Source organism: Myxocyprinus asiaticus, chromosome 27 (genome assembly GCF_019703515.2).
Source record: "Myxocyprinus asiaticus isolate MX2 ecotype Aquarium Trade chromosome 27, UBuf_Myxa_2, whole genome shotgun sequence".
In the NCBI taxonomy this organism is placed as follows: Eukaryota; Metazoa; Chordata; class Actinopteri; order Cypriniformes; family Catostomidae; genus Myxocyprinus; species Myxocyprinus asiaticus.
In genome coordinates, this window is record NC_059370.1 from 41,046,042 (window position 1) to 41,072,273 (window position 26,232).

The 26,232-nt window shown below is 37.4% G+C and overlaps 1 protein-coding gene across 4 annotated transcripts in view; it reads left to right on the top strand.

The window, feature by feature from the left end:
* The window catches only part of LOC127417555 (glutamate receptor 3-like), a 165,788-nt gene that overhangs the window by 34,279 nt on the left and 105,277 nt on the right, over window positions 1-26,232 (top strand). For all 4 annotated transcript variants that reach the window (XR_007893296.1, XM_051657551.1, XM_051657552.1 and 1 more), the window contains exon 3: window positions 10,177-10,416. Coding sequence is in view for 3 of the 4 variants with exons in the window: in XM_051657551.1 (XP_051513511.1) it covers window positions 10,177-10,416 (240 nt within the window). In the remaining variant the exon portion in view is untranslated. The remainder of the gene's footprint in view (window positions 1-10,176; window positions 10,417-26,232) is intronic.

A 26,232-nucleotide genomic window follows, 5' to 3' on the forward strand; every position in this document is an offset into this window, starting at 1 on the left:
GGCTGGATAGCTTTAGTAGCTTTAAAATATTCATGTACCCATTCATGTCACAGTGAAAATCCTGTTATCCACGAGAATGTAAGAATGTTTACTTAAATAATTGATACTGCTGTTTTTCTTTCTTTGTGTGTTTATGTAGCCTATGTGATAGTTACGTACATTTGTCCATTATTATAATTGCCATGGAATCATTTATTATTTTAGATATCTGTAGATAATTTTATTTATTTTGCAATTAACAAATACAAAATTGGTTTTAGTTGCATTAGTGGTGTAGGATTGGTTTATACTGGCTCGCTTCACTCATGAAAAATTGTCAAATAATATCCTGCTAAATTGCTAAAAATCTGGTAAAATATGCTCTCTCACACAGAAAGAAAGGCTGAAAAAATCTAGATACTTATAATGATTACAGAGACATGTTTCCCAGAATATTGTGAAACAAGATAGAAATCAATGGAGCAATGCTAAGAAATTAATGCATACACATGGCAGGCAAAGCTTTTCCAGGCAGTGATTAGGACATTGATCATTTTAAATGAAGCATTATGGTGAATATTACATTTTAAATCAACCTTATGTTTGAGACCTCACAAGATGAAATTAAGAAATTCTCAAAAGTGTGCATTCAATCTTTCAATTCTACATTGCCCATTAATATTTTCGTAGGTGCTAGTTTAAGTAGCTCAGAGATGGTGACACATCATCAGGATACTGACTAACTGATTGGCCACCGACTAGACTGACCGATAGAGGAGACTTATGCATTGTGTGTGTGTGTGTGTGTGTGTGTATATGTGTGCATGTGGGGGGGGGGGGGGTTGGTGCGTTGAGTCAAGACCACTAGACAGGGCAACAAGACATGATGACTCAGTTTCAAATCCTAGTGAGCTGTCGACAGCATTATTAAGCATCATAGACGCACTTGTGACGTGAAGCCTGTTCCAGAAAATTGCAATTCATTGCAGATTATACCTAGTTTTGGCCAACTTCTGAGGCAGTATCATATGGATCCTTTAATATCATTGTATTTATTTTTATTTTTATATTTTTATTTTTATTTTTGTTCTGTGTATTGTTGTTAGCATCGGGAAGTCCAATTCATTTTAGCAAAATCTTTCAGAAAGCAATAAAAAATAAAAAAAATAAAAAAAACATGTACAACTGAGTCCCTGCACGGCAGTTTGTGTTTGATTTTGTTGTAAAATTGCTGTTTATCACTATGTTTGCACTATTTGTATATACAGATTGCATCAATGTTGTTTATTTTTCCAACAAGATTATTTTGAACATCACTGTGTTTCGAATATTACAAATATAAACAAAACATACATTAAAAAATATTATTAATAATATGAACAATTTCCATTAATATTAACAATGTCCCAATGATTAACACAGTTTTACTCCTAAACAGAGTCGAATTATACACTTTGCAAATCATTTGGATCAAGTCATAAAAATGAATCATTTAAAAAGAATGATTCACAAATCAGACATCATTAATAGGACTGAGTATTGATACAGATTACCTGATATGATTTGATTGTGGGTCATAAGCTTTTGGATTCATTTCCAAATGTATTTTGGTTCTGAATATTTGTTATAATGTCCATTTTTCTTATGCATAAAAGACTTTCTCTCTCAGCAAATGTTGTTAATTATACAGGAAACCTTCTTACTTGGTACATTACGAAATTATTAATTTTTTATCATTAGACTTTCATTAATATGGTCACATTTTAGCTTTTAAAAAATGTACCAATTGCATGTATTCCATCAATAAATATTATGTTTAGAAATGTAATGCAATTTCATAAATATCTTATACATTTATTGTTTATATGCAGAATTTTTACTATTTACTTGTAGCTATTAACACTGATATGTAGTGCTAAAATGGTACTGTCTCTTTAAGAATAGCAGCAGTTCAGCACTTGTCTGATAGAAGTGTTCTGTTTGAGCTCAAATTAACGAGATCGGAGTCACATTACCTTTTTACTACATCCATGCAATACGTAATTAGAATTAAATGTCATTTTTTTGTTTTTGTTTTTAATAACAACTGACTGTAAATAACAAATGGTATTAAAAGAGACATTTTTCAATTGCAAATGGATTAAGTGGATCTGGTCTTTGGACACATTAGCCAATATGGATAAAAAAAAAAAAAAACTTTTACTCTCAACACAGTGAAAGGATCTCAGTGCTGATCATGTAGCCTTCTGCTCTATTAAAAGACTTCAAACTATTATTTGAGTCTTCTTCTAGAAACTACTAGCTTAGACCAGTGTGAATTTCCATGCTGGTCCAGGTTTATGCTGGTTTATGCTGGTTAGTGCTGGTTTTGTGCTGGTCCATCTGTCACGTAATTTGAGGAAGGACCCAATATGCAGGATGGAAATGAAAAGGGGTTTCATTGAAAAAACAAACAAAACAAAATAAAAACAAAACTCTCACAAGGTAAAAAACAAGTATAACAAGACAACAATAAAACTCAAAACAAACTGACTGGGGAATAACTGGAAATGACAGGAACAGCACAACTGTGCTAGAAACAAAACACAACAATATGGCAGGGAAGACGAGACAAAGGAGAGAATATATAGAGGAATAGGAATGAGCCACAGGTGCTGCTGATCTACTTATGAGCCAAACAAATCCTGCTGAGTGGCACCAGTGAGAAACATGAGGGAAAGAGGAAAACAAAAGCACATGGACGACCTGAAAGATGGGTGGAGGAAACTGTCACAATCCCACCACATCAAGAATAACACAAGACCAAAATGGCAGGATCATGACACCAGCAAAACACAGCTGGTGATACCGGTCAACCAGCATGGTCTTCCTGGTGAAGTTGATTGGCCAAGGAAGTTTAACTGGTTATGGTTGTGAAGCCTACCAGCATACAAGCATCCTATCCAATATGCAAAATAAATTATATATATATATATATATATATATATATATATATATATATATATATATATATATATATATATATGTGTGTGTGTGTGTGTGTGTGTGTGTGTGTGTGTGTGTGTGTGCGTGCATGAGGACAGGGAATGGGTAAGAATTTTCCTTTCAAAGACTACTCTGATTACATGCATCATTAGGAAGACAAGGTTTCTTGTTTTCTGCTGGCATTTGGAATACATGTTTTGTCTCCTCACAAGAGCAGTGAGTGCAAGTGTTGTTTTTGGGGGAGGTGGTGTTGTAGGGGTGGGTGGAACTTCAGAAGCTGTGGAACGAGGAGTAAGGGTGGAAAGAGGACAGTGAATTCAGAGCGCTGGATGATCGACTGTGACATTTGCAGCAGTGTGCTCCAGGTCTCTGGGCCATGTATGATCATGGTGACGAAAGACGGATTCAAATGCACGACACTGCAATTACATTATTTCAGGCTGAGGGGCAGCCATTAGGATGGGGTCTTTTCTAATGATTCTTATCATTTCAACACCAGTGGCCTTGCGGACATTTCGAGCAGTCAGGCATGGGCAATGCATTGTATCCACTGTAGTGCAGCGAGTGTCCTGATTAGCGGAATGAAGGAGAGCAGTGAGTATTTAGAAATGAGACCACTAAGCTGCTCAGGGAAAGATCCATTTAGATTCTTCATATTCCAAAAAGTGGTTAATGTTGTTTAGCACCATTACCCAAACTGCGACGAGCCCCGTCACATGCTCTGCGCCCACCAGAGTAAACAAGTAATCAAAATGTGGCATGACATGTTAGGACTCTCTGTGTAAAGTGATGATGCAATGCTCGCACTTGAAATCAGGGCTCATATACCGACTCTAGCGCCAATATTTGTGTATGTCTGTGCTCGTGTAGTGTTGCGGCATGCATGTTTAAAAAAGGCTGTCCATTTAATGTGTTAATTCATTGCAGTTAGTTATATAAAATTAGCATACTTAATCATACCCCCGACCGTGTGTAAATTCCATAATGAGGAATTTTCCAGGTAATTATCCAGTTAGATGTGTATGTTCAATGATATAGAAATGAAACAAACAATATATTGACTTCTAAAGCCACTGTATTCAATGCTTTACTTGTCTGCCACAGGAATGTAATTTCTTTTAAACATTTGAAATGCTAATATTATATACATCATATTTGTCATTTTTATTTCATGTACTGAATTATCTCTGTTTAGTGGGCTATTTCAGCAAATATAGATTTATGTGATTAAATGCAATTAATTCATCAGCAGATCATGCAATTAATTAGATAAAAAAAAAAAAAAAAATATCGATTGACAGCCCTAATGTTTAAATTAAGCCATTGACACTCTTAAGCACAAACATGCTAGCTTTCTTTGTAAATTAGGCTTATTATAGATTGTGCCTTATTCACAAAAGTCAGCGGTATTTGCCTGCCGCAATTAACACTGCAAGATTAATGGCGACAGAAAACAAGCGGTAAATGGAATTGTGTTTAAAAGAGATATATGTGTACATTTCCTAGTGATGATCATGGCAGCAGAAATTCATCAAACAGCCATCAAATGTTGGAAAAGAGCAGGCCTGGACTGGGACAAAAAAATGGCTGATAATGTTGTATATATTGATGTTGTATATAGTGATATTATTATTGAATTGCAAATGCAGTTATCAATATTAATACTGTATAATCAGATCAGGAGGCAGATGTGCAGTTACAGAAATTAACAACAATAAAATCTGTAAACAGTAATCTATGTAAGGACAGTAGGACTTCTTAACTGATATTACTCTTTCATCAGGATCTTAATTATTGAATTAACTTTTTCCATTAAAGTTCATTAAAACTGAACACATTTACGGAGTTAAGCTCATTTTCATCCTTAATTCAAGGGGGTCCAGGCTTTAAAGCTCTAGTTAAATTCTCCTTTGTACTTGCCCTTATGAACATTTACAATAGTTCTTTCATAGCACCCATGGTATTAGTAACAGTATGGTGATCACAGGTAAAACAATGCTCCTCATTATCAGACGTAATTATGGTTTCTAAAAAACAAACTATGGAATTTAAAATTATGAAAAACAATATCCAAGTTGAGAAAAAAACCTATATAAAAAAAATATATTTATAATTAAAGTGACATGCATTTCAAATGTATACAATATTTCTACAAAAACACCGTAGTTTCTACAGTTCGTTACTATAGTACCTGCAATGCAATAAGAATGGTGATGTGTGGATTGAAAAGAATGTAATTACCACTATGAATGAGACTACGTTTTCCTGTTTACCTCGTCACTGCTGTTTAGAATGTCAGGGGCCAGGCTGTTTCAAAGAGCTTTGCATGGAGTCTTTAAGGTTTTCATATCTCACACTGTTTATCACGGTACTGCGCGGTGTGAGCCAGTGCATACATTGCGCAGGCGGGTCGGTCCCACACGGCAGCCAGTGGATGTGTTGTGCAGGAGGGCTGGCCCACTCTGCTCTTGTGCTGCAAGCTTTAATCGGGTAGCACCGTTTCGTCACACTTTTGGAGTATTTGGTGTTTTTCATGCACAGCAGTAAATTAATAATTTTAATAAATAAGAGTTGGGCGACTGACCGGCCCAATGCTTGACCGGCCCACTGGGAAAATGCCCGGTGTGCCAGATGGCCCGTCCATCACTGGAGAAGAGCATTCTAACCAAGAATCCATGTTATTTGTGTAATTAAACATGCTTTTACATTTTAAATGAATAATATATATATATATATATATATATATATATATATATATATATATATATATATATATATATATATATTATTTTATTTTATTTTTTATTTTATTTTTATTGCTGATTCACACACAGAAACTGCATATTGCCATGGCCTGTGAGTACAAATTGCGCTTAGCAAAAATGTTTGACATTGCGGCACTACCTTGCTTGTGTAATTCCTTTAGTCACTAGTGAATCCGGTGCTTGAACAATGCAGACAGCTCGTACACATAAACAACGTTGTCATCTGCCACAACTCATTCTTAGTGAATCCCCCCTTAATTAAGTGATATGAAGAGATACAATCTGAGAAGAGAGAAAAGTGGTGAAAAGTGCCAGGCCTGAAACATGTATGCTTAGGGGAACATCCAGACAGTTGGGGTAGACAGGCAGACACAAAAACAGGGTGAAGTCAGAGTGGCGAGTCAAAGGCAAGCAGCACATGTGACATAAATTATGTGAGTGGTTTGAGTTTTTTTCAAAGCCTGTCCTTTTAAGTCCAGGAGAGCTGATAGAAGGGAAGCAGCCAACTTTTATCCCAGAGGAGAAAGACTCCGTCAGAGCTGGCCAAAATTAAGAGTAAACCGAGGGGAATGTTGAAGACCAACAGAGCTGTTGAAGAGATGGGCAGCTTAACTAACACCTTTACAGTATAATTGTCACTCCTCTGCAGGTCTGTCATCGCACATACTTGGCAGAGTAATGGATGAGTACTGGTGTAGATATGGTATCTTGTAGAGCAATGGAGACAAGCCTTGTGTCCAAATATGCATACTTTCCTACTATATAGTATGCCAAGGCAGTATGTCAAATGAGTAGTCTTACCAAAACCTCAGTATTCATAAAACAGTAGGTGACAAAATGTGCTATCCTTTAATGCCACAGTGAGCAGAAAGTAAAATATTAACCATGGTCTCCCCTTCACCAGTTTAGAATTTTAACAAACTTGAGTTTAATGAAAAGGGTCCATATTTTACCAACACATTTTTTTAAAACATAGTTAACTAAAATATAGTGGACAACTGTATGACTTCATGTGAATAGTCTGTCCAGATATGACCTTAGTTATTCCTTAATGATCGTGTTTTATAATGACTTGTGGTAGATTAGACTTGGGGCAGTTGTGTAAACAGCAAACCAAAATGCCATCGGCATATGTGAAAATGTCTTGATGATATTCTTGTTAATTTAGTCCTTCAATGGATATTGCACGATTTGTTAGTGCAATTTAAAACTGTTGGTACAATGAACATTTAGCATCTACATACAATTTATATTATGTCTTGCATACAAAACTAACCATGTTGTTGCCGACGGCTAAATAACTCAAATGAACAGAAGTGTGCAGCAAACCATTACATATCTAAACCCTTAATTGGATGTTATCGTTCACAGAAATTCATAATTAGGCTTCAATTGCTTCAAGAGTTTTGGTAGAATAAGAAACAGCCAATCAGGCGAGAAGTTGTGTTTTGTTTAAGGCAAGAGTGTGTTGATGAGTTCTCTCTGACAGACTCTGACACAGCTCTTTCATCTGCGGGAAATAATGCAATTATTCCTGTACTCATATTCACGCAGTCAAAACAAATTTCTGTGTTGATACAGATTTTCCTATTATTCCCATTATGCTCATGACAACATAATCTGATTCCATTTTTCATGATCTGTTTTCACGACAACAAATTGTGATGTCATTTTTGCTGTTGCAAAAATAGCATGATAATACCTGTGTTTTCGACAGAACAGTTTTAGTATACAAGTCAATGACAAAAAAGGATGTCCAAGATAGTAAAAATGAATTTTAACATTTAAAAAAGGAATTTAAAATGAATTTGTCAAGTTCTTATAAATTAAATGTTTGTATTCATGTTGGTTTCATATGGTTCTGAATACTTTTATGCCCTATAAGTTTTTATATTATGACTCTAAAAATGTAATGTGGTGCAACCTTTGAGTAAAAAGTAATAACATATTTTCTGAAAGACATATTTTCTTTCTAAAGAATTTTTTTCAGTAATTTTATTGAGTTTCAATTAATATTTAAGTTAACATTTATAGTTTCAGTTTAGTAATAACATATTTTGTTTAAAAAAATAAAAATTCAAAAACATTTATTTAAGGGATAGTTCTCTCAACATTTATTCACCCTGATGCCATCCCAGATGTGTATGACTTTCTTTCTTATAAAGAACACAAATTAAGATTTTTAGAAGAATATTTAAGCTCTGTATGTTTGATTTTAGGATCAATGTCTATGGGCAATGGCAAAATGTACAGTGCAAAAGGAGTTATATTTTGGTTTGTTCTAACCCAAAACCGATCTCTTCAGAAGACATGGATTAAACCACTGGAGTCTTTTGGATTACTTTTACACTGCCTTTATGTGATATTTGGACCTTCAAATTTCTGGCCACCATTCACTTGCATTGTGAGGACCAACAGAGCTGAGATATTCTTCTAAAAATCTTAATTTGTGTTCTGCAGAAGAAAGAAAGTCATACATATCTGGAATGGCATGATGATAAGCAAATGATAGAGAATTTTCATTTTTTTGTGAACTATCCCTTTAAGAGTTATTCATCTTTAAGTTCGCACTTATATTTTCAATTTAGTAATATATTTATTTTAAAAATGTTCTTAGGAACATGTTTTTTATGTAATTTGATTGAATTTTGGTCTTATTGTAGTGCACATTTATAGTTTCCGTTTAGTAATAACATATTTTGCTACAAAACGTATACTGGCGGCCAAAAGTTTGGAATAATGTACAGATTTTGCTGTTTCGGAAGGAAATTGGTACTTTAATTCACCAAAGTGGCATTCAGCTGATCACAATATATAGTCAGGACATTACTGATGTAAAAATCAGCATCATTTCTATTTGAAAGTCATTTTTGATCAAATCTAGACAGATCCCATTTCCAGCAGTCATCACTCCAACACCTCATCCTTGAGTAATCATGCTAAATTGCTCATTTGGTACTAGAAAATCACTTGCCATTATATAAAACACAGTTGAAAGCTATTTGGTTCGTTAAATGAAGCTTAACATTGTCTTTGTGTTTGTTTTTGAGTTGCCATAGTATGCAATAGACTGGCATGTCTTAAGGTCAATATTAGGTCAAAAATGGCAAAAAAGAAGCAGCTTTCTCTAGAAACTCGTCAGTCAATCATTGTTTTGAGGAATGAAGGCTATACAATGCTTGAAATTGCCAAAAAAAAACAGAAGATTTCATACAAAGGTGTCCACTACAGTTTTCAAAGACAAAGGACAACTGGCTCTAACAAGGACAGAAAGAGATGTGGAAGGCCAGATGTACAACTAAACAAGAGGATAAGTACATCAGAGTCTCTAGTTTGAGAAACAGACACCTCACATGTCCTCAGCTGACAGCTTCATTGAATTCTACCCGCTCAACACCAGTTTCATGTACAACAGTAAAGAGAAGACTCAGGGGTGCAGGTCTTATGGGAAGAATTGCAAAGAAAAAGCCACTTTTGAAACAGAAAATCAAAAAGAAAAGGTTAGAGTGGGCAAAGAAACACAGACATTGGACGACAGATCATTGGAAAAGAGTGTTATGGATCTTAACTCCATTGAGCTTTTGTGGGATCAGCTAGACTGTAAGGTGCGTGAGAAGTGCCCGTCTGTCACATCTATGGCAAGTGCTACAGGAAGCGTGGGGTGAAATGTCACCTGAGTATCTGGACAAACTGACAGCTAGAATGCCAAGGATCTGCAAAGCTGTCATTGCTGCACGTGGAGGATTTTTTAATAAGAACTTTTTGAAGTAGTTTAAGAAGTTCTGAAAATGTTTTTTTTTTTTTTTAATTGTAATAGTAATTTTTCATGTTATTAATGTCCTGACTATACATTGTGATTAGTTCAATGCTACTTTGGTGAATAAATGTACCAATTTCTTTCCATAAGAGCAAAATCTGTACATTATTCCAAACTTTTTGCCACCAGTATATATCTTACATTTACATTTAGCAGATGCTTTTATCCAAAGCAACTTACGGTGCCCTTATTACAGGGACAATACCCCTGGAGCAACCTGGGGTTAAGTGCCTTGCTCAAGGACACAATGGTGGTGGCTGTAGGGATTGAACCAACAACCTTTTGCTTACTAGTTCAGTGCTTTAGTCCACTTCGCCACCACCACTCCAAAAATCTTTATGACATTTTATTTTATTTTATGGAGCTTTATTTGTCTTTTAGTTCATGCTTATAGTTTCAGTTTATTGATACTATATCTTGTTACAAAAATAGTATGTTCTTATGAAAGTTCTTTTTCTGTCATTTTATTGAGCTTATGTTGTAGTGCACATTTATAGATTCAGTGTAACTTTTATTCTTTTGCAGACTCCCTTTTTAGTTTACGTAATGAAACCATTTTTCACTGTTAGTTTTCCTATTCATAATAGTTTTCATGAATGACAATAACCTTACGTCTTGCTCTGATTCCAGTTTGTTCGCAGTTCTCCCGAGGAGTGTACGCCATCTTCGGCTTCTACGATAAGAAGTCCATGAACACCCTAACCTCATTCTGCGGGGCTCTTCACACCTCCTTCGTCACACCTAGTTACCCCATCGACTCAGACGTGCAGTTTGTCATTCAGATGCGGCCGCCGTTGAAGGGTGCTGTCCTCAGTCTCCTATCCCACTACAAGTGGGACAAGTTTGTCTACCTCTATGACACAGACAGAGGTGAGTGCTCTCAGTTACCTCCAACTCCAAGCAAAACTGTCTGGCCGACATGGAGTTATGTAAACTTCAGTTACCAGTAAGTTGGAGCTGATTTGTATCGAGCTGTCGTAACGTCAATTTGTAGACCAACCCGGAAGGCTGAGTCTCCCTGGGTTTCCTAAGGAATTTGCAATGGGTTTTAGAATAGACATTTTCGATTTATGAGTAAAATAAGGTCAAAATGTGGTTGACATTACTTGAAGAGACTTTCACATTTTGTTCCACTACATAAATTACAGACAGTAATCCTTCAAACATGAATTTTAAAGCTACTGTTTTTCTAGAGGTAAGTTGCCACCTTTAATAGTTGTCCGATTCATCATGGTGGTAGATGTAGTCTTTAATAAGCAACCTATGTTTTTAAAAAACAGTTGCAAAATTGCCATTTGAGGTATGAGCCATGAACCCATGGCTCAAAAATGCCAATGATCTTCTGGGTTTTAGAACTACAACCTTGAACATCTCTATTGGTTTTACTGGGTTTGCAGCACATACGGAATTGGCATGATGGAGAATGGATGCCCCATTTGAGTCCTTGGGGTCTGGATAGAGCGCCGGCAGTGCTGGTGCAATGGTCCAGATATCTCTGGATACATGATGAATTTAGAACCAATGTGCCCCAGTTCTGAGCGGCACAGTAGAATTTGGGACCCTAAAATACTTTACTTATTAAATAGCTTACTCATCTTACCTAATACAGTTATCTGAATAGCATTATAATGCAAGGATATTGAAATCAAGTATTTAATAAAAAAAAAGCATCTAGCAGACTCTTTTTATCCTGCATTAAAAATCATATTGTAAAGGAATGGTTCAGCCAAAAATAAAATTGTCTTTATCAATATCAGATACTGTATATATAATTATACATTTGTATTCAATTAAATATATATACAGTATATACATATAGAGAGAGAGAGAGAGAGAGAGAGAGAGAGAGAGAGAGAGAGAGAGAGAGAGAGTTGAAGTCAGAAGTTTGCATAAACCTTAGCCAAAAACATTCCCTGTCTTTGGTCAGTTAGGATCACTACTTTATATTAAGAATGTGAAATGTCAGAATAATAATAGAGAGAACGATTTATTTCAGCTTTTATTTCTTTCATCACATTCCCAGTGGGTCAGAAGTTTACATACACTTTATTAGTATTTGGTAGCATTGCCTTTAAATTGTTTAACCTGGGTCAAATGTTTTGGGTAGCCTTCCACAAGCTTCTCACAATAAGTTGCCGGAATTTTGTCCCATTCCTTCAGACAGAACTGGTGTAACTGAATCAGGTTTGTTGACCTCCTTGCTCACACACGCTTTTTTAATTCCTCACAAATTTTCTATCGGATTGAGGTCAGGGCTTTGTGATGGCCACTCCAATACTTTGTCATCCTTAAGCCATTTTGCCACAACTTTGGAGGTATGCTTGGGGTCATTCCCCATTTGGAAGACCCCTTTAACTTCCTGGCTGATGTCTTGAGATGTTGCTTCAATATATCCACATTATTTTCCTTCCTCATGATGCCATCTATTTTGTGAAGTGGAACAGTCCCTCCTGCAGCAAAGCACCCCCACAACATGATGCTGCCACCCCATGCTTCACGATTGGGATGGTGTTCTTCGGCTTGCAAGCCTCACCCTTTATCCTCCAAACATAACGATGGTCATTATGGCCAGACAGTTACATTTTAATTTAATCAGACCAGAGGACATTTCTCCAAAAAGTAATATCTTTGTCCCCATGTGCACTTACAAACTGTAGTCTGGCTTTTTTATGGCAGTTTTGGAGCAGTGGCTTCTTCCTTGCTGAGCAGCCTTTCAGATTATGTCAATAAAGGACTCATTTTAATGTGGATATAGATACTTATCTACCTGTTTCCTACAGCATCTTCACAAGGTCCTTTGCTGTTGTTCTGGGATTGATTTGCATTTTTCGTACCAAACAACGTTCTACCTTCCTGAGCGGTATGGTGGCTGTGTGGTGCCATGGTGTTTATACTTGCGTACTATTGTTTGTACAGATGAACATGGTAGTTTGCTAATATGAAATCTGTGGAGTGTTAAAAAAATTAGTTTTAATGACTTCAACATAAGTGAATGTAAACTTCTGACTTCAACTGTGTGTGTGTGTGTATACACACACACACACACACACACACACACACACACACACACACACCGATCAGCACAACATTAAAACCACCTGCCTAATATTGTGTATGTCCCCCTCGTGCCGCCAAAACAGTGACAACCCGCATCTCAGAATAGCATTCTGAGATGATATTATTCTCAACACAGATGCACAGAGCAGTTATCTGAGATACCGTAGACTTTGTCAGTTTGAACCAATCAGGCCATTCTCTGTTGACCTCTCTCATCAACAAGGAGTTTCCATCCACAGAACTGTCACTCACTGGATGTTTTTTGTTTTTGGCACCATTCGCAGTAAATTTTAGAGACTGTTGTGTGTGAAAATCCCAGGAGATCAGCAGTTACAGAAATACTAAAACAAGCCCCTCTGGCACCAACAATCATCCATGCGATTATCTAATCAGCCAATCGTGTGGCAGCAGTGCAGTGCATAAAACTATGCAGATATGGGTCAGGAGCTTCAGTTAATGTTCACATCAACCATCAGAATGAGGGAAAAAATGTGATCTCAGTGATTTGGACCGTGGCATGATTGTTGGTGCCAGATGGGCTGGTTTGAGTATTTCTGTAACTGCTGATCTCCTGGGATTTTCACACACAACAGTCTCTAGAATTTACTCCGAATGGTGCCAAAAACAAAAAACATCCAGTGAGCAGCAGTTCTGCGGATGGAAACACCTTGTTGATGAGAGAGGTCAACAGAGAATGGCCAGACTGGTTCAAACTGACAAAATCTACAGTAACTCAGATAACTGCTCTGTACAATTGTGGTGAGAAGAATATAATCTCAGAATGCTATTCTGAGATGCAGGTTGGCGCTGTTTTGGCGGCATGAAGGGGACCTACCAGAGATGGCCACTGAAAGTAGAGACTCTGACTCGAGTCACACTCGGGTCTCATTTTTATGGACTTCAGACTCGACTCAGACTCGACCTCAAAAGATTTCAGATTCGACCCGGACTCATCCTCAAAAGACATCTTTACTTTATTTACACATTTGCGTTATTCCAAATACAAGTAAATGAAAAACAAGGTAACACTTTTATAAGCCATAGTCTTCAGTCAAATTAAATAAAAACGCATGGAAGTGATGAAATCAGGGACAGAAATATATATTTCTTGTAAAAAAAAAAAAAAAAAAAAAAAAATATATATATATATATATATTCTGCATACTACTACTACTATTAAATAGTAAATAGAATGATATGTCATTAGTGCTGATGTAAGGTCACTTAATGTGAATCATGTATACTCCCTGAATCACTTTGTCTTAATATTCCTGATGCATAGTCCCATTTAAAACAAAAATAAATAAATGCTTCTTGACAAGGTTTCAGACTCGCAAACAATAAATTTTACTGGTCAGAAACACAATTACCTATAAAAGCCCTTATTATTTACAATGATGCTACCAGTGGATTATTGGTTGAATTATAGTGGAAGTTTCTCAGAAATTCCAGTATTTACTCTTGACTGTGCAGTGTATTTTTGCAAATAGGATTTTTATGTGAAATAAAATAAATAAATAAATAAAAATGTTAAAAAAGATGTAATGAAAGATGTAATTTCTTGACTCGGACTCGTGATAAAAGACTCGAGACTTGACTCAGATTTGTTCATCAGAGATTTTAGACTTGACTTTTACTTCAGATGAAAGACTCATGAACATCTCTGGGACCTATCCAATGTTTGGCAGGTGGTTTTAATGTTGTGGCTGATCGATATATATGTATATATCGAGAGAGAGAGAGAGAGAGAGAGATACACACACACACACACACACACACACACACACACACACATTCACACAGTAAATTAAATATACAGTATATACACAATACAGTACAATAGTATGGTAGAAATCCACAGTTGAAAGTAAGTTATACAGATTTTGAAGCCATGAGGGTGAGTAAATATTGACAGAATTTTTCTTCTTGGGTAAACTATCCTCTTAAGGTTATCATTACATTTCTAAATAACTGGACTTGCAATATGAGCAGTGGTAGTAAAACAACAGAATCCTAAAATGTCTTTGTCATCCAATTAAAATTCAAGGCCATAACGCCACCAATGCCTCATCACCCTCCATCCCTTGAGCGTACCAGTTCTTGGGTCATGGTTTGTGTTTACTAATCATGGAGAGGTCACAGTCTCTGTTTCACCCCAAGACACCTGGCCAATAATTCTTCTTTCCTCCAGACTTCAGAGGTGGCACTGTAGTCAACTCCTCTGCAACTGTCTTCTAGTTATAACATTCTGCACCACATCGTATTTAACTACTCATTTACTCGCATGGAAATAATCATTTCCCCATCGCTCACATCAGATGGATTGAGCAATTAATTAAACTCAAGTGCTATCTGTTGAGGAATATCTGCGATGAGTCAGAGTGTCTCATGACAGCACAAAAGCTTGAGGCAGGACAGTGGCATTTCAGGTCCCATTAAAGCCCGCTCGTATCCTGCGGTCGAGTTCACAATGGTTTTCCCAGAAAATGTAATCGCAAATTAGATGAGACACAGAAAGCTGGCACAGAGATCTCTGTGTGTCTCTTCCCTTTCCCTTCATAATGTCTCCTTCAGTGCAGCTTCCATCTGGATTTGTTTCACTCCCGACTTAAAGGTCAGTTTTTGTAAGTGGTCAAGAAGCTTCTCAAATCAGCTAAAGATAAATGCATAAAAGAACAGTTTTAGTGTTTTTCTGTATCTGCCGGTGTTGGGGAAGCTACTCGAGCTTCTCAAGCTACAAGCTACTCATAATTTAAAGTAGATAAACTTCAATGTAAAAAATAATTCTTACCCGACTTTGTCATATTTTCCATTAAAAAAAACATAATTTTAAAAAGATACATTAACCTGAGAAGCAAATACAGAAATAAACAATTCACAGGGAAAATACATGAATGTTTCTTACTCCATTGGCAAATAATATTTATTTCTAATAAATAAAATATATTTCTTCGATGACAAATTAAATTTTAGCACAAAAATAATATGGATCTCAGTTAGGATGACAGCATTAAACTTGAGCAGATAAATGTACATCTAATAAATGCAAAGATACTGTATCATGCTAAATGTAATGACATAGTAAAAAAAACAGTGATGAATCGCAGCATTTTACTAAATATTCTGCTGAACAAAGGCCTACACTGCAAAAAAATTATTTTCTTACCAAGTTCTTTTGACTTTCTTTTTCAGTAAAAAAATATTTAAACATTCATAGAACAAGATAAATTTACTTGAGAAGCAAAATTACATAAGATATTTTGTTTTGTTATTAGCTTAAACTTTATTAAAATTGTTACATTTGTGTAGAAAAAAGAAAAAACTCAAATTATTTCTTGTTTAAAGCATAAACCCCAATAAAATAAGATTTCTCTGAAAAACAAGACTTAATATCTTATGTCATTCTGCTTCTTAATTATTATTATTTTTTACTGGAAATCAGACAAAAATACTCATATCTTTATAATATAATATAAATGATCTTTTACAGTATAAAAGGCAGAACGTTGTCAATGTACGGAACGTGCGTGACACAGATGGGTTAAGCTCTTGCGCACCATCTCCACTATGCAAGCTGGCTATGGGTTGGGGTGGTAAAACTTATTTTTAGGTTAGCAGCTGCAGCTGCATCCCCTTTTCTCCCTATTTGGAATGCCCAATTCCCATTACTTAGTAGGTCCTCATGGTGGCGCGGTTACTCACCTCAATCCGGGTGGCGGAGGACAAGTCTCAGTTGCCTCCGCTTCTGAGATAGTCAATACGCGTATCTTATCACGTGGCTCGCTGTGCATGACACCGTGGAGATTCACAGCATGTGGAGGCTCATGCTACTCTCCGCGATCCATGCACAACTTACCACGTGCCCCATTAAGAGCAAGAACCCCTAATCGCGACCACGAGTCTATTAAGTTCTTAGTGCAACATTATTCGTAATCAGTTTTTGAAAAAAAAAAAATATATAAAGTTGGCAAATCAATTTTTTCAGAATGTTCAGGAATACTAAACTTTAAACAACGTTCTTCTCGTTTTTTGAAATTTCATGTTCCCACAATCACAGTGTAACAATGTAAATTTGTTAGCTGGTTAAAAATTTAGTTAAGTTAGTAGCGTCACTACTTACGGTAAGCTATACTCTCCAACACTGCTAATGTAACTGCATGCCAATTACATAACGCATGCAATCAAGGTTGTCACATTGCACAACATCACAAAGACTCTTTTTCGCCATGCATTTCAAATTGTTATCCACAACACCATTAGGTATATCATTTATAATTACAGCAGGCACTTGAATGAAGTGTGACACAGCAAAACTCATAATAATTTAGCAATTATGTTGCATTAAAACACTATAGCTTCCCGTTCCGATTATTGGCTCAGATGTATGCCAAGCCTCACACCCAGCCAGGCTCCCTCCCTCAAATAAGGCAGCAGTGAAATGTAATCCTTATTACTGGAATCCCAGGAGAGGATTAACAGAGTTTATTAAAGCACTTCATCAGGAACCTTGAGTAGAGCTGTCACTTGGCATGTCACACAGACACGTACATCAAATGACATGACCCTGATGCGACAGGGACATGTACGACACAGGGATGCTGGCCAAAGTTGTTTATTAGTTTTTTGGCACTGATCACTATCTAATTCCATAAACAAATTTTTTTTTATAGCTGTTTTAGGTACAGCATTTCAGTTCCATTGTAATCTTACCGTGTTTTATCTCCTTGGCATCTCCTTATGGGGTTTAAACCAGCAACCTTGCAGTTTTTATCCCTGAGCTTTAAATATAGGCATACTGTCTTTCTCCACTATGCTTAGTGTCTTGTCACAAAGTAGGATATGTTCCTGCATCCTTATTAGTCCTGGAACAACATTCTAATCAATCGATCAGATTTTAGGTAATTAAACTGTTGACATTTTAATAGCTAGATACCTAAGTAATTTGACAGTATATCTAGTCATTTTACTCCATCGCTTGTTTGAGGACTGAGGGGTGTTACAGCCACAGTAACACATTGGCCAAATATTCACGCCCATATTTGGGTACCAGTGCAGTGTTTCTAGCCTTTAAAAAAAAAGAATATAAATCAAAGGCCAATCTTTTCTGCAGACTTTCAGTTTCTCCTTGTCATAAGTTGGGCTTCACTGTGAATATATTTTGGCACTGTATGCACACCAATAAACAGGAAGAATCTGTGTGTGTGGGAGCAATAGGGAAGAAGTGAGATGGATTTTGTCCTTTGCGGAGTGCCGGTCAGGTATGGGAAGATAATTGCTGGGCTTGTGGAGCAGAGACTGATGATTACAGGGTTTATTGTCTCTCGCAGGCACAATCAACCTTACCTCATGTGCCTGATTCAGCACACTCACCGCCACTTGATTTATGGGCTTCAGTGGCTCTCTCTCTCTCTCTATTTTCTCTAACACATTGTTGCCCTCTCTCGCCCTCGCTCAGGCTTCATCACGGCATCTATATTGCTCGAAATTTCTCTTATACACTTGCTTCCTCATTTCCATTGCACGTGTGCATTTCCTCTCCCTCGGTTGTTTTGGTCTCGCTGTTGTCTCTCACTCACATGGCTCTTGTGTATACAGTATGTGAGAGCACTCAGCTCTGATAGAAGCAGCGTTGTGTGGCATCCAGATTCCAATTCAATTGCCAATTTTGAATTGAGGCAAATAGGGTGTAGAATTATAATTGGAGCTTGAATTTAAAGATGCAGTCACCAAAGGTTTGTTTGAGCATCCTGGCTAGCCTGACACAGCAACACTGGCTCAACCAATGGCTTGAGCTCTGTCTGTTCAACCAGTGGAAGACAGGGGGTGTGTTTTGTCATTATGCAAATTATTTTATCACCCAAACAGTCATTATTATGTTTGGTGAGACAAATGGCATCGCCAGTTCTTAAATCTGAATTTTACTCAACTTGGCTGTAGGATAAATAAAGGTGCAGAGAGAGGGAGAAGTGGAGAAAGGGTAGGATGCAGAAGAGGATAGCAGAGTGCCACTCTGACAGTATGAAAGCACTTTTGCTTTCATTTGACATTTGTGACTGGCAATTTTGGAAAAGTAATACAAGTGGCATTTCGTGGGAGAGGCCCACGTTGTCTAGTTAGGGGGAAAATAGCATTTATATCAGCAGGATTCTGGCTATCTGACAACATTAACTGCATGACTGCTCTCTGTAGCAAGAGAGAAATGCTTACAAATAAAGTCTGCAGTTCAACTTCGCCATCACCCTATATACCCTTATCTGTAAATATGTTACAGTCCAGTCAATGATATGTAGATAGTAGTGTGAACCATAATTTACAGTAGTCTGTCCATCCATCCATCCATCATTCTATCCATCCATCCATCCATCCATCCATTGTTCCATCCACCTATGCATCCATCGTTCTATTCATCCATTGTTCTACCCATCTATAAATTCATCTATTGTTCTATCCATCCATCCATCCATCCGTCCGTCCATCCATCCATTGTTCCATCCATCCATCCATCCATCCATCCATCCATCCATCTTTTTGTTGTTCTATCATCCATCCATCCATTCATCTGTTGTTCTATCCATCCATCCGTCCATCTATCTATTGCTCTATCTTTCTGTTGTTCTATAATCCATATATCATTCTATCCAGTCATTCATTGAGCCAACCATCCTTCCATTCATCCATCCATCATTCTATCCATCCATCTATCATTCTGTCTATCCAACCATCTATCATCCATCCACCATCCATCCATCCATCCATCCATCCATCTTTGTTGTTCTATCCATCCTTTCATCCATCCATTGTTCTATCCATCCATCCATTCGTCTGCCCTGGTAACGAGATGTTGTGTTGATGTAGTGAAACTAGGGGTCACTCTTGGGAGCCCCAAACACCTCTGCTTTTTGAAAAAAGGCCAATGGGAATTGGCGAGTGGAATTTGCATGCCACTCCCCCGGACATACGGGTATAAAAGGAGCTGGCATGCAACCACTCATTCAGGTTTTGTGCTGAGGAGCCGAGACAAGGTCCCGGCCATTTCAGCGGGTAGTTCAGTGTTGTGGCAAGAGGGACACAATGTTTCATTCCCTCCATCAGGGAACGGAGGTTACGAAAGTAACCAGGACGTTCCCTATCAGGACGTGTCACTACATCGATGTTGTGTCGATGTAGTGACACTAGGGGTCCTTATTCAAAACGGCACAACTAGCTGAACTGTGTTACGTGGACTGGTGGTGTGAGATGGGCAGACCACTGTGTGCCTCGTAGCCAGCGCACCAGGCCGTCACGTAACTTCCCCCAATGCTCTTATGAGCATCGAACGGTCCTTTGGGAACAAGTCGACTGCCCAACAAATAGGGACAGGCTAGCCCAGCCGTGGCCTCTTTTCCTCTTTTTTTCTCCCCAAAAAGAGTGGAATTTGTTAACCGACTGGGGGCCATAAATGTCTACGTGGGGGGCGGGGGGTGTCACTCCCAAGGGGAAGACACCGAATAAGAGGTCGAACTCGCCCTGAGACGAGCCGGTGGACTCATCCGAGAGCCCAACTGGGGCAAGCGAACGTGCTGAGGAATGGGAGGTCTGTGGGAGGTTACCTGGCGGATGTGCTCCCACTGAAGTCCCCAAATCGCCCCCAGTGCTAGCCGACGCGGCCTCATACCCGAAGGTAGAAGGACCAAGGCGGGGAGCCAATGGGGTGGCTTGCTTTCTTACGAAGGCAAGCCGTGAGACACATAAGACAGCGATCATGGCCGTCAGAAGCGGAGAGATAACGACCGCAACCTGGAATAACACACAAACGGAAAGGCATCTTTAAAAAGATGTTCCGTGTGTGCCACTCTTTTAGAATTTAAAATATACTCTTTTAGAATATACTCTTTTGTTTTGTTTTGCCAAAGCGCCCAGGGGCATTCTCTGCACTCCACGGAGAAGCCGCTGAAATGCGCTGTAAATCCAGCAGTTTGAGGTGAACGGTAGGGAGAAATTGAATTCAGTTCACTGAATGTAACCGCTCGGCTCCGAAGAGGAAATATGAATGAGTGGTTGCATGCCAGCTCCTTTTATACCCTTATGTCCGGGGAGTGGCATGCAAATTACACTTGCCAATTCCCATTGGCCTTTTTTCCAAAAGCAGAGGTGTTTGGGGCTCCCAAGAGTGACCCCTAGTGTCACTACATTGACACAACGTCGAGTGAGTGACAGATAGGGAACCTGTTTGAAAACGGTCCTTATTTTTGCTTTCTGTTTTGTGAAGCTAGTGGCGCAGAAATTACATACTGCACCATGAAGGCAGTAGCATCACAACTTTTAGTGAGAGATTCTCCCAATCAGTGCTTACAGTTCAATTATTTAACATAGAACGAATACAGTCCCTGACCTGAAAACAATATTTACTGCCAGGCAGAATGTCACAACTAAAACATCCTGTGGTTACAGTAAATGTGAAAAATTAGCATACACTGAAAATCCACATTGGAGTTATCTGTCATGAATTCCGTGAGATTGTGTTTTCCAGTATGATTCTGTTTCCTCACTTCTAATGAATTTACACCACCCCTTGCATAAAAATAATGGTTGTGTTATGAGGCTGTGTGGCGTTAGCAAGCGTTTCGGCAGGCGTTAGAACATCTTTAGTGTAATGACTACAATCCATTACTAAATGCAAGAGGGGACTTGACGTGCAATAGCAAACACTAATCTACATAATGCGCACATACACAACTACCGAGCACTGCTTCAACTGTCAATACAGAGCTTGTTTAATGAAAAAACAAATTTATAATTTTCCATTTGCAGCCGCTATGCAGAAATTATATTTCATTGGCCCTCGCTAAACCGTGCCCACATCGATTTACTGTTTAAAGGATGACTGATACAGACAAGCCAAACATGAAACATCTTGGAAAACAGACCATTCACTCGGTGGAATCCATTGAGCTGGAATCAGGATTATTGTTTTTTAACAAAAGAATAAATTAGAAAGTTTACATGAAATTTTCTAGCTTGTACGGTGTGCAAAGACACAAATAGAGAGTGTATGGCTGTTTTAACCCTACAATTTAAAGATATTGTTCACCCAAAACTGAAAATCCTGTTATTATTTACTCGCCCTCATGTCGAAAAGGGGAATTTTTGAAGAATCTTCACACAGCTCTATTCAATACAATGTTCATACTTGCCATAGCTGTAAAGCTCCAAAAAAAAAAAAAAAAAAAAAAAAAAAAAACATTAAGCACCATAAAAGTAGTCCATTATGACACTTGTGGAAACCAATGGCAATTTTGTGTAAATTATGTCAAACGTGGACACTGATGATGTAAATATTAATAAATAATGTAAATTTCAGTCTGTTCCTCACACAAACCTATTTTATGGCTTCAGATTACTTTAAATATAGCGCACAACTCATAGTAACTATTGTACTTTTACGTTGATTTTATGGGGGCTTTTGTCCTTTAAGTTTGTCGTTGTATGGAAAAGATTCTCCTTTTGTGTTACACAGAAAAATATGACATAAAGGTGAGTAAAAAATGACAGATTTTTATTTTAGATGAACTATTCCTTTAAATGTAAATTCTGGTCAGGCTTGAAAGAAAATAGCGTTCAAATCGACAGCATTTTTCTCTGAAGCCTTGTGCAGTGAACCATACCCAAGCCCAAGACAACAGCACTCAATACTGCATGGCAGGACTTGTAAGTGAAGATGGTTTGTGATGCGTGTCAGGCTAAATCCAGCAATATCCTTCCTTTATTGACTAAAAGCTTTTCATTAGCGTAAATAAAACTAAGAAGCCAAGTCCTCCCACCGCGAGAGTCTTTCCTCCCTCTGCAGTGCACAATTAAAATCCATATTTCACAGACAGTGAAGTAAAAAAAAACATTACAAATGTGGTTACACAACAAATCATTTAAAAAAAAAAAAAATGATTTTAAGATGCACAGAGGATAAATACATCTAGCATGTTTCTGACAATATATTCATTTTTGGAGTTTTCTTTCCCAAGGACGTAATCTACTTGTTCCTTGCTTAAACTCTCATGGTACAACCAGTATAATGGTGTATGATGTATTTCATATGTGCATAGCAATTAGAGACAAATTGGATTGAAATTGGTGAGTGTCCTTCAAATGGCCTAGCCACGCTATTAATCAATGCGTGTACAATTCACATATCTGAACAATCAATGACCTGACACTGCCAGAGCTTTACTTATCTACATTCACTTGAAAAACAACAATACGTATGGCTATTAACTATCCACCTTAAACACAACTTGAAATCAAAACTGACCCAATTTACTTTATTAATAAATGTTGGTCTTATTGAACACGACTCATCAGTTAATGTTCTTCTAGAGAAGAAAAAAAAAGCATATCTTTCATCAAGATGTAATAACTTGAGCCACCTCTGAAATCACTTTTCTGTTGATCGAACTATGAAACTAGAAAAGTATTAACCAACTAGAAGAAAATGTGAGTGGTGTGCAGCCCCCTAGAGGACAGGAATTAATTTTCTGAAATAACTTTCTTTTAAATAATTTATTTTCTTTAAGTTTTGCTTTCCCTCGCATTAGTTAGCGTTAGCTCACAGTAAGTTTTGCGTTCTCTCACAATAGTTTAAAAAACATTTCCGTTAGCAATTAACACTGCACAAAAAAAACAAAACAAAAAAAAAACATTAAAAAAAAACCTGAGAGTCTATTTGCACCCCAGGGTAAATAGCATCTGCCACACAGTGCAGCTATTTGCACCTAACAGTCTGGTGTAACCACAAAAATATACGACAAACTAAACAATAGATGTCGCTGCAGTGGCGTGGGGTGTAAAGACGGTGTGTGATTGTATAGTGTTGTCCTAGCGACCACAGTTCGAATCTGTGTTTTGTCCCACTCTTTTTCCATCCGACTTCCCATTTCCACTCTTAATATTTCCTTTAATACTACTTAAAATAATAGATAAAAATGAATATAAATGTTGATTTCATTGCAGTGATTTGTCACAGTGAATGTCGGGGAGTGGAGAGAAGGGTTTGATCTGGAGGCGAGGTCTGTCGATCGCACTTGTTCCCACGTGAAACCATGTTTACTGAATGAATGAATGTTACATTTATATAGCACTTTTTCTGACACTGCACTCAAAGCGCTTACTGTCATAAACCATAAGGTAAGGTTAAGGTTAGGTTTAGGGGTAGAGGGTAATGTAGTTTGTCTGTGGGACTCTAAATAAACACAAACACACTGCAGTAATGCCCAAACTGTATGTTAGTATTTAAATATGGGTGCAAATAGTATCTGACACTATTTGCACCAGGGTGCAATTAGCATCTACCATTATTTGCACCAGGGTTGGGGTGCAAATAATATTTACCACTATTTGTACTGGGTGTAAATAGCATATATCATTATTTACACCAGGGTGCACATAGCATCTGCCAATATGTGCACCAAGGTGCAATTAGCATCGACCATTATTAGCCTGTGAAGCCAGTTTGACTGAAGTATAAACTTTATTAATGAAAATGTGCACGTTGTGATTTCAAGCTTAAATCTGATTGCCACGTTGCAATCTCCGTTTATTGTGCACGTCTCAGAAATTTGAGCTTGTCAAGAGTAACAATGACTAAGACTACTATATCATATAAATTTTACACTTTTTGAAATGTCTATGTTAATGTTTGAAACCTTTCGAGCGAGAACATGCTGTGTCTCAATTGCAATTATTTTCTTCATGCATTAAACATTTTAAAACTACTTGAATCTACAATGTCTGTTTGGTTAAAATGATGGTGCCTCTGATTTAAAAAAATAAAATAAAATAAAATACACAAAGGAATTTCAGAGCAAATACATATTTATCCAGATACGTTTTATATTGAATAGGCTGAAAATATCGAGATCTACCCTAATTTTTGTAGGCTTTCATTTGTTTTGACACACTTCTGGTTTAAGCCCCACCCACACCCAGTTTCATCCAAATACATATACAGATAATTTTGCCACTGTAACAGATACGGATACGGATAACAGCTTCGCTGCACACCCCTAGTTCCTATATATATATATATGACTCGGGTCACTCCTTTCGCCTGCTTTATTTGAAGTCAAAAAATTTGAAGTCAGAAATTTTGAAGTTTAATAGCTTTGAAAATAATAGCACACCCATCCTAAAGAAGACGCACAATTTGAGGCATTATTCATTTGATGAGCGGGTATTTAATGTCTAATGCCATTGTATGAAATGATTGATAGTAATCGTAGCAGAGTTACATTGTTCCATCACATCAATACTGAGAGTTTGTGATGCTTTAAGATGATTTATTCCTGAGGTGTGCCAAGTTTAGTGACCTACCGAGGAGATAGTTCAGCACACATCCCCTCATGAACTACATATACAAATACATATTTTATAGCCTCCATTAATGTAAGCCACACCGCTGTGGTACCCTTGAGACACTTCTTCATGCACTTCATAATGTGTCCAGTGATGGACAAAATCAGTTGAAAGGCAGAGTGATGAACCCGCGTGAATGGATGGAAATCTGAATTGGTTTCAAGGGATAGCTCACCCAGAAATAAAATTCTGTCATCATTTACTCACCTTTATGTTGTTTAAACCCATACTTCACTTTATTCTTCTGTGGAACACAAAATGTGATGTTTGGCAGAATGTTAGCCTTAGTCACTTGTACTTTCATTGCATGTTTTGTTTTGTTTTTTTACATAAAATGAAAGTGAATGGTGACTAAGGCTAACAATTTAATATCTCCTTTTGTGTTCCACGAATAAAAATAAAAAGGCATATGGGTTTGAAATGAGATGAGGGTGAGTAAATTACAATTTTCATTTATGGGTGAACTGTCTCTTTAATATTGCTCTACTGCTCATTGAAGAAGCTCAAAAGGATGCCCTGAATGAATGGGCATTGGCTCTGAATTAAACTCTCATATGTCACAATAATGAGCTTGTTTAGCGGATTTCAGTTAAACCGAGGGCATGAATTCAGCCTGGCACAGTTGGCAGAGATGGGTGGCGCAGGGGCCAAGGCGCCTGTGAATGGGATGATTTGATGACCACACTTGGTTAGATCATTGCTCCATTTCATTAGTCAACCACAGGCAGAGGAAATAGCCATATCATGCTCACGCCAGTCAATGAACAGCTTATAAATGGACAACCCTTTAAACCCTTGCCCATCCTTTTATTTTTAGTTTTTTTACTCTGCTTATCAAATATGCTTTTCCACACAGTGCAAAAATATATATTTTAAAAAGCATTTCTTCACGTATAATTTTCCAGTAAAATACAAAATTGTAAATGTTATATACAGTTGAAGTCAGAGGTTTACATACACTTATGTTGAAGTCATTAAAACTAATTTTTTAACCACTCCACAGATTTCATATTAGCAAACTGTTTGCTAACAGATTGTTTCACATTTAATTGACTATATCACAATTCCAATGGGTCGGAAGTTTACATACACTAAGTTAACTATGCCTTTAAGCAGCTTGAAAAATTCCAGAAAATGATATCAAGCCTTTAGACAATTTAGCTTCTGATAGGCTAACTGGAGTCAATTGAAGGTGTACCTGTGGATGTATTTTAAGGCCTACCTTCAAACTCAGTGCCTCTTTGC